This window comes from Cynoglossus semilaevis, chromosome 8, assembly GCF_000523025.1.
Source record: "Cynoglossus semilaevis isolate Cse_v1.0 chromosome 8, Cse_v1.0, whole genome shotgun sequence".
Taxonomy (NCBI): domain Eukaryota; kingdom Metazoa; phylum Chordata; class Actinopteri; order Pleuronectiformes; family Cynoglossidae; genus Cynoglossus; species Cynoglossus semilaevis.
The window spans coordinates 27644781-27654797 of record NC_024314.1 but is presented as its reverse complement, the minus strand read 5'-3'; the positions used below and the strand labels follow the sequence as shown (position 1 = coordinate 27654797).

Below are 10017 nucleotides of genomic sequence, written 5' to 3'. Positions count from 1 at the left end.
GGGGGTGAGGGGTGGGGGTGGGGGAGGGCAGGGTCTGGTCTGGAGATGTGCGCTAAAAAGAGTTTGTCCGTCGTCAAATCAAGGGTCAGAGCAGTTGGTGCGTCAGATCCACGAAAGTGAAAGTCCTCGGCACCGCGGCGAGGGAGGAACAGGAACAGGAAGTGAAGTACAGAGTCAGTTCAAGTGGTCGTCAGTCGGACAGGAAGTCCCTGGATTGTTGACTTCTTTGTGTTGAGACTGAATGGACTGGCTTTAAATCAGACTGGACACAGATACACAGATACACTGGTGTCAAACTCCAACATACATCCTACTTAGATGTCAAGTGGGCCGGACCAGAACAATCACAAAATAATTACTGATTATGTTCTTTTCTGTCTTTGTCCCCTTTGTTTTCATGCAAAAAAATAAATGAGATAAATCTTCCTATTTAGTAAAAAAATATTTTACAAAAAGTTTCCTGAACATGAAGGGTATGGTGTGTTTCTTTATTTTCTAAATTCTTAAATCGGACCGGATTGAAACATTCAAACGGGTCGGTTTTGGCCCGCGGGCCGTATGTTTGACACCCCTGGGATAGACAATAACACAAAGATGGATGACCTGAAAACACACTCCTGGCAGAGGCAGTGAGAACAGTCAGGAGTTTGTCCTGGTTTTTCACTCAGATTCACAGACAGGTGATTTAAAGGCAGACGAAACACGAGACGGAGCCAAACCTCGACTCTCACGGAGCAGCTGGGTGAAGGTGGAGGCAACAGGAAGTGGCAGCCGAGGGGCAAAAACAGTAACTGGGTCACAGGGACACCATTCTGGAGCACTGGAGTCGAGGTGTTAGGATGAAGTGACGGGGTAGGAAGGATAGGAGGGATGGAGGCAAGAAATAGAGGAAATAAAAAATGTATTTTTTTCCCCATTAAATATGAATATGTTATATATTTGAATAGTTGTTATAGGTCGGAGTGTGTTGCTAATGACGACAAGGTCGTGACCCTGGTACAGTTGTAGATAAACAGATAAGAGTTGCGGCCTCTTCTGCACAGGAAATAGAATCAGATGTATTTCCTTTTGTGCATATATACACACATATACACACATATACACACACATATACACACACATATACACACACATATACACACATATATATATGTGTGTATATATATGTGTATATATGTGTATATATGTGTGTATACATGTGTGTATATATGTGTGTATACATGTGCATGTATGTGTATATATGTGTGGATACATGTGCATATATGTGTGTATACATGTGTGTATATATGTGTGTATATATACGTATATATACACACATATAAACACACATATACACATACAGTATATATACACACATATACACACATATATATATGTGTATATATACGTGTATATATGTGTGTATATATGTGTATATATATGTGTATATATGTGTATATATATGTGTATATATGTGTATATATATGTGTGTATATATGTGTGTATATGTGTATATATACGTATATATACACACATATATGCACATATATATGCTCAACGGAATTTGTGTTCTGGACAAATGTTTCAACCACGAGGCTAACACTTCACAACATCATCTAGAATTTCTCTTTGCCTTTTAACTCAGGGGATCTAAACCACTGGGTCGCAGACCAGTACCGAGCCGCGGATCATTTGTGAGCTGGGTCGCACACAAGGAATTATGTAACAATAACCGAAATGAAAAGTGTGTAATACAAAATAATAATAATGACATAGTATATGTAAGACTTAAATATTATATATTTATATAAATATATATAATATATTACATTACATTACAATACATTTAGCAGATGCTTTTATCCAAAGCGACTTACAGTTTGAGTCATTCAATCAACAACCAGGCTACAGTAAACACACCAAATACAAAAATACATAAATAATAATCAGTAGTAATAAATAATAATACACAGTAAAGTACGTAGTCGTTTTGTTTCTTTGTGTCGTTGTCAGTGACTGGAAAACACAGAGGGTTCTAGAGAAGCCCCTCCTCTATCCCTCCTCCCCGTTCACCTCAAATACACTTTGTTCAAATCCAAATCCAAACAGAGTATAAATCATCCTACTATGTACATGAGTACTAGAGAGTACTGGAAACTTGAACCTGCATTAAGACACAAAATCCTGCAGAAAAAACAAAATGAGATCGATGCCCTGGCTGAGGCGCGTGGCGTCTGTGCTGAGACGCCGCACTATCACGCCATGTAGGGAAGGTGGCGAGGACCATGGTATGTGAGAGGCAGCGAGGCCTGGTTGATGTCAGACTGGCTGCAGACCAGAGGGGGCATCTGGACGGGCAGCAGGGGTGAAGTGTGGGGTGGTTTGTTTTTTTTTCCTTCTCACTGTTACATTGCTTAATTTCCTCTTTCACTTCCTTCCTGTTTGTCGGTTTCGCTCTATGTCGCCTCGCTGGTGTTTTTGTGTTTTAAAAAGTGACAAAAAGACAGACCTGACAAATATACATACAATATTCTAGTGAGGAATAAATATATATGTATATATATATTTTAAAATATATTTATATATATTTATATATATATTGTAGTGGTTACACTAGAGATGATAATACAATAGGAACATGCAATCAAAAACATATATTGTGTGCATATGTATAGTACATAAATATATAGACGTATTTTATAAATATATTATAAAATATATTATATTATTATACATATAATAATATAATATAAAGACATCTATTTGTATGTCTATACATATTTACACATATCTGTACACACAAACATGTAAATATATACACATATATATTTATATGTTTTTATGACTGAATGAGTACAGAAAATATGTATTTGTATTGTTATTTTTCATCTATTGTTTTACATTTGTTTTGGTTTGTCTTTGACTTCTGACTCAGAACATTCCTATCACTGTCTAAACCACAAGTCTGACGTTGACACAGGTTCGTCGTCTCTTCGTCTCCTCCTCTGTGCAGCTCGGCCTATGATGTGGTCCTGAGGCAGAAGGTTGCGGTGAAGAAGCTCTCCAGGCCGTTTCAGTCTCTGATCCACAGCCGCCGCTCGTACCGGGAACTCAGGCTGCTCAAGCACATGAAACACGAGAATGTGAGTGCTGTGATGTAAAAATATCCAGAGACAGATGGAAGCTGCTGCTGCTGCTGCCACTGCTGCTGCTGCTGCTGCTCTCTGCGCGGCTCCGCTCTGGTATTGATCGGCTCTACTCGTCTGCGTCTCTGCAGGTGATAGGGCTGCTGGATGTCTTCACACCTGCTGCAGCGTTGGAGGACTTCAATGAACTGTAAGACGTTCTGAGCTGCTGCACGGCTGAGGGCTTTTATTGTGAAAGGGCACGAAGGTGGAGGAAAGACTAAAGTCTGGGCGTTAGAGGCTCACAGCCACGTCTGTCAGTTGTCATGGCAATGTCATCATGTGCCCCCCCCCCCCACCTCAATACATACCATCTGTCTTGTTTTCCAGCTACCTGGTGACCAACCTGATGGGCGCAGACCTCAACAACATCGTTAAATTTCAGAGGCTTTCCGACGAACACGTGCAGTTCCTAATTTATCAGCTGCTCCGTGGCCTGAAGGTGATTTCCTAAAAAATGTCCTTGATCATATTGTTGTTCTAAAGACTTTTAATTTATTATTGTATCGTTCTTTCATCAAATTTTATGGAAATAGTTTTGCTTTGTTGTCTAAGAAATAATTAGATTTTTTTTTAGCAACAATACTGCAGTAACCATTTTGGATCTGCGGGTGGCGTAATCTGATTTTCAGATTTGTATATAGTGATAAATATAAGGGTTCACCAACTATATTTGTCCAGGGTCAGAGTTCAAAGGTCGACCACTCAAATAGAATGAAAAAAAAAAGATTTTCTGGACCTCAAAGGTCGATCACTCAAATAGAATGAAAAAAAAAAGATTATTATATATTGTTTATTTTAGAATCCTCTCATGGGCCGGTTTGGATGGTTCTGTGGTCCAGATTCGGTCCGTGGACCGCCAGTTGATGAAATACACACAATATATATTTTATATAATAATATAAATATAAGAAATGATCATAGTCATCGAATGAAAGTTTAGAGACCAGGCTGAAAAAAATGACTTTTTTCTACACTGGACGTCCATGTTGCTGATTGGTGTTTCAGTTTAAGGAAGTCATGTGATCATGACAGTGGGCGATGATGAAACTGGGCCACACAGAGTGGGTTTCACAGCCACTCCGTTTGGAAACAGCCTGCGTGGTGTTTGTTATTTGAACACCCTGAAGTTTCAAAACAGGGGTTGATTTTGTAACGGGACGACTTCCTCTGTACTGTGTGTACTTTTGTACTTCATGTACTCCACCTCACAGCTGTGGGGATATCTGCAGTGTCGAGGTGCAATACTGTAAAATACATGTCAAGTATTATGACTTAATATCATTACTGTTCTTGTTATTTCAGTTTACTCACGGTTCGAAGTTTTAACAGGCTTCACAAATATTCAGTTGCAGTATTCTACTTTACTGAAATATTCAATTTAATATTTATCACTATAAAAAGATAGTAATTGTTAAAAAGAAAATTAATTGTAGTGGAAAATAAAGTAGATTATAAATAAAAGATCACAAATAAACACAGTAGCTAAAAGAGCTAAGCTAATAGCACACAAATACTGTAAATACAGTAGCTAAAAGAGCTAAGCTAATAGCTTAGCTGTTAGCTCACTGCCAGATTTTGGGCCCAGACTTTGACCCAGAAATACTGCAGTATTAGCAGCATATGCTAATGAAACACAAAGAGATTTTTTTGTGTTTCCATGTTTATATTAAATAAACAGACGGAAACAAGTTGTAGCTAAAGCGCTAGTGAAGTCCACGTCCAGGACTAATCCTTATTTCCTCTCTCCTGTTCCGACATTTTGCCGCCCCCCCCCGCCTGCCCCCCCACCTCGGCCGACTGTACCTGACAGTACATCCATTCAGCTGGACTCATACACAGAGTGAGTACTTCCTGTTTCCTGCCAACATGTTCAAGGTCTGGCTGATTTGTAAGAATTTTACACTACGTCGTAGCTCGAAGAAATGACGTTAAAACTGTTGGAGACTCCCGAAATACCCGTGTAGTATTCTTGTGTAGTATTCCTGTGTAGTATTTTGTCCTACTCTGTCTTCTTCTCCTGTTTCCAGGACCTGAAGCCCAGTAATGTGGCAGTAAATGAAGACTGTGAGCTGAGGGTAAGATTACAGCTGTCGTGTGTGTGTGTGTGTGTGTACTGCTGTCAGTACTTCACCATCGCAGTACTCCCAGTACTCTCCCTCCTCCAGATCCTGGACTTCGGCCTGGCCCGGCAGACCAACGATGAGATGACGGGCTACGTGGCGACTCGTTGGTACCGGGCGCCGGAGATCATGCTGAACTGGATGCACTACAATCAGAACGGTGAGGGTCCGTCCAGGACCGCGTGACCTTTGACCTCTGCAGAGACAAAGAATACGTTCAGAAATGATTTTAAATTCTGTTTTGTTTTTTTTTTTTCAGATGCTGAAAACCAAAAAGAAGTGTTTAGGACTGATTATTTTCTGTATGAGTGCGCTGCTAGCCTTGTTTCACGCTTGGACCAGTGGAACCAGCCAAACAGTTGACATACTGCCCCGGGACAGGGGTGCACTAGAAAACAGTATTGCCAAACAAATAAAGGATTTCACCCGTGGATACGATGGTATCAGCTACCACATAAAAGGAGAGGTGGCACGGTGTGTGTTATCTGTCGCGTACTAAGACTCAGTTATGTACTGTCTGTACACCTAACTCATTGACTTACTCACACTTTCTCTCTGACATGTTTTGTTTTTTGGTTCAGTTGATATTTGGTCGGTGGGGTGCATCATGGGAGAACTCCTGAAGGGGAAGGTCCTCTTCCCTGGCACTGACTGTATCCTCCATCGGACCCCTCCCCAGGTCTCTCCTGAAGGGGGCGCTGCATCGTTCAAATCCAAAGAGCAGATGTTTGTTTGTTATGATTGTGTTCTAGTGACGGTAAATCCTGATTGGTCCTTGACTCCGTGACTCGCTCAGATATCGATCAACTGAAGAGAATCATGGAGGTGGTTGGGACTCCGACCCCCGACCTGTTAAAGAAGATCTGCTCTGAACATGTAGGGAGGACCCGCGTGGGCCAACCTGGTCTACTGCCAATTAACAAATACCAGTTACTACAACTTGTAGTATTTCTGTTACTGTTATAACTCTCTAACTACATCAAATAATACCACGGTTACATATAGTAGTTGTACTACAGCGAGAAACTTCAACTAGTACTACTGACCACTAGCACATACTACTACTAATACTATTACCACTACTACCTTTACTACTACAACTACTACTTCTACTTCTACTACTACTACCACTATGTCTACTACTAATAATAATACTACAAGTACTACTACTTATCAGTTTCTACCTACTGCAATGACTATGATAATTTATACTACTGCTACTACTAATAATAATACTACTGCTACTACTACTAATAATACTACTTCAACATCTGCTCCAAACATGTAGTGAGGAATAATGTACCTCATATTGTCCAGTACTACTGGGATGTAATACGTCAAAATGGCCACTGGTTTTTAAAGGATCAGCTTTTTCTTCGTAGCATCACTGGATTACTACGTACTAACCAGAGTACTGTACTGTACTGTACCGTACTGTACTGTACTGTACCGTACTGAACTGTACTGTACCGTACAGTACTGTACTGAAGTGAACTGTACTGAACTGTACTATACTGTACTGTACCGTACCGTACTGTACTGTACTGTACTGAACTGTACTGTACTATACTGTACTGTACTGTACTATATTGTACTGTGCTGTACTGTACTATACTGTACTGTACTGAACTGTATCGGCCAGTCAACATGTCAAGAGTGGAGGATACTACAGTATGGGCCGGGTCATGTGGTACACTGTGTGATTCAGTACCTGGTACCACCTGGTAAACACTGGTCTCTGCCCTCAGGCACAGAAGTACATCCAGTCTCTGCCCTTCATGCCCCAGCAGGACCTGGAGAAGATCTTCAGAGGAGCCAATCCTCTAGGTGGGTTCAGCCTAATGAACGAATCTGTTCATGAATTCATTAACTCGTGGATTCGTTTTCTCCGTCAGCCGTTGACCTTCTAAAGCGGATGCTGGTTCTGGACTGCGACGGCAGGATCTCGGCCTGCGAGGCTCTCTCTCACCCGTACTTCTCCCAGTACCACGACCCAGAGGATGAGCCGGAGGCTCCGCCCTACGACCAGACTCTGGAGAGCAAAGACCGCAGTCTAGAGGAGTGGAAAGGTAAGAGGGAAGGTCACGGTGTGAACGTCAGTGTGAACGTCGGTGTGAACGTTAGTGTGAACGTCGGCGTGAACGTCGGTGTGAACGTCGGGGTGAACGTCGGTGTGAACGTCGGTGTGAAAGTCGGTGTGACCGTCGGTGTGAACGGGCGGAGCGGAAAGGTAACAGGGAAGATCACGGTGTGAACGTCGGTGTGAACGTCAGTGTGAGCGTCGGTGTGAACGTCGGTGTGAACGACGGTGTGAACGTCGGTGTGAACGTCGGGGTGAACGTCGGTGTGAACGTCGGTGTAAACGTCGGTGTGAACGTCTGTGAGCGTCGGTGTAAACGTCGGTGTGAACGTCGGTGTGAACGTCGGTGTGAACGTCGGTGTGAACGTCGGTGTGACCGTCGGTGTGAACGTGCGGAGTGGAAAGGTAACAGGGAAGATCACGGTGTGAACGTCGGTGTGAACGTCGGTGTGAACGGTGTGAACGTCGGTGTGACCGTCAGTGTGACCGTCAGTGTGAACGTCAGTGTGAACGTTAGTGTGAACGTTAGTGTGAACGTCAGTGTGAAAGTCAGTGTGAACGTTAGTGTGAACGTCGGTGTGAACGTCGGTGTGAACGTCAGCGTGAACGTCGGCGTGAACGTCGGCGTGAAAGTCGGTGTGAACGTCAGTGTGAACATCAGTGTGAACGGTTGCGTGAACGTCTGTGTGAACGCCGGTGTGAACGTCGGTGTGAACGTCGGTGTGAACGGCGGTGTGAACGGCGGTGTGAACGGTTGTATCGTGCAGTAACTTTTTTGTTCCTTCTCCTCATCTTGGTCTGTGTAGAGTTGGTGTTTGAGGAGGTGAACAGCTTCGGTGCAGCCAGCAGTAAGACTGATAGTCTTCAGGTGGAGCAGTAACAGCACCTCCTCCTCCTCCTCCTCTTCCTCCTCCTCCTCTTCCTCCTCCTCCACCACCTACTTCTTTGTCTCCCCCACGGAGAAGGACTCACTGAGTGGGAGAAGAACTGTGGAAGGAAAGTCTCTCCCCCGTGTGTGTGGACGGACGTCCTCCTCTGGATCCCAAGCACACCACACACTTCTCCCCCTGACCTTTGACCTCACCCCTCTTATGATTCCACTCAGCGAGCGCAAAAAACCAAGGACGGGATCTTGGACAAAGTGGAGACTCGTTTACAAAGACAAAGTCCAAATGCACAATAAGATTCCCAAATCTACGACTACCCGCTCCGTCATCGCCGCCGTCGCCGCTGCCGCCCACAAATATGACGTTCACGTGTAAAAAACGTTCGATGCAGCGTCACGCCACGCCACGTCACGTCACTGAACGGCTTCAGCCTGCGTAGTACTGCATGATTTCTGTGTGTCGTAATATTACACAATACTACTGGTATAATGTATTACTGCATAACCATGAGAGTTTATGGCACCTGCTGCACAGTCATCATAGCAGCGCATCTGAGGGGAGAGAGAGGGGAAGAGAGAGGGGGAGAGAGAGGGGGCGAGAGGGGCGAGAGAGGGGGAGAGAGAGGGAGAGAGAGGGGGAGAGAGAGGGGGAGAGAGGGGGGAGAGATCATCAAAAGTCATGGCTCCTCCTCCTCCTCTTCCTCAGATCCAAACACACACCACCCGTCTACTGAATATATCAAACACCAACTGTGCTTTCCACGGGCGACGTAGCTGCTGAATCTGAGCTGCAGGTCTGTTTACACCCATCCTACACACACGCCGGTTCCACGCCACGTTTCCATCCGTCCTCTCCTCTGTGTGTGTGTGTGTGTCACTGCCATGGACTGAGTTTACAACACATCTGTAGGACAGAGTTTACAAATTCAACTGGAATTCAACGCCTCCAGGAGGAGTCGGACGTGGTCACGTTTGGGTTCCGTCTTTTTAAGGTTCATCCACTTCGATCTTTTCAGTAGCTTCAGTAGCTCGTTAGCCAAACTGGAGTCACAGAGACAGGGTTGATGAGGTGACGCTGCTGCTGCGGCTGCTGCTGCTGCCCCCGCTCCCTCTGGGGCTGCCGCCCCCTCCCCCCTCTCCTCCTCACCCTGAAGGTCACCCCCACCCTCCACCCATTCATCTACTCTGAATAGGATTGGAATTATAGATTAGCAGGCCATATTTTACCACTGCATTCAACCCATACAGTGAACATTGGTATGGACTCCATATTTTAGACTTTTACTTTCAGAACCACTATTGGGTGGGCCACATAAAATGACGAGGTGGGCCACAAATTGACCCACAAGCCTTGAGTTTGACATACAGTATATGGCTTAAGCATTACAAACCCAAAAACAAATCACATTTTAAAGTCTGGTGGGCCACATAAAATGATGAGGCGGGCAGGAATTGGCCCACGAGCCGTGAGTTTGACATATGTGTCTTAAGTGTCATACAGGAAACACGACACCTTTTAAAATCCAACTCAACCGATGACGACAACATCAGACCTCCTCATCATCACTGAGTCACGGGCAGAGTTTTCAGTTTCACAAAATGATGTCCGACAACAACATCGTCTGTTTAATATTAAAAAAAAATCCACAAAAAACACCTCCAGTCCAGAAGAGGACGGAGCGAATTCTTTAACGACCCAGTTTCTCCAAACTAGCCCTTCTGCGTGTGCTACTTAAGCCCCAATTTAGAACAACATCTCACTGG

At 44.0% G+C, this 10017-nt stretch overlaps 1 protein-coding gene and 1 long non-coding RNA gene across 5 annotated transcripts in view; one reads left to right on the top strand and one right to left on the bottom strand.

The window, feature by feature from the left end:
- The window catches only part of mapk11 (mitogen-activated protein kinase 11), a 12212-nt gene extending 3374 nt beyond the window's left edge, over positions 1-8838 (top strand). The window contains exons 2-12 of one of the 4 annotated variants that reach the window (XM_025057366.1): positions 2960-3122; positions 3257-3315; positions 3495-3606; positions 4978-5007; positions 5195-5242; positions 5333-5447; positions 5869-5940; positions 6084-6163; positions 7036-7114; positions 7183-7356; positions 8174-8838. In XM_025057366.1, coding sequence (XP_024913134.1) covers positions 2960-3122; positions 3257-3315; positions 3495-3606; positions 4978-5007; positions 5195-5242; positions 5333-5447; positions 5869-5940; positions 6084-6163; positions 7036-7114; positions 7183-7356; positions 8174-8247 — 1006 coding nt within the window. In that variant the 3' untranslated portion in view covers positions 8248-8838. Of the gene's footprint in view, positions 1-2959; positions 3123-3256; positions 3316-3494; positions 3607-4977; positions 5008-5194; positions 5448-5868; positions 5941-6083; positions 6164-7035; positions 7115-7182; positions 7357-8173 lie in introns of all 4 variants that reach the window. The other 3 variants (XM_008315942.3, XM_025057364.1, XM_025057365.1) reach the window with 3 other exon arrangements.
- Positions 5016-10017, bottom strand: part of LOC112487292 (uncharacterized) — a 10433-nt gene continuing 5431 nt past the window's right edge. Inside the window, exons 3-4 of the long non-coding RNA XR_003050252.1 lie at positions 5299-5483; positions 5016-5197 (exon numbers count right to left, since the gene is read on the bottom strand). This is a non-coding gene — a long non-coding RNA (uncharacterized LOC112487292). The remainder of the gene's footprint in view (positions 5198-5298; positions 5484-10017) is intronic.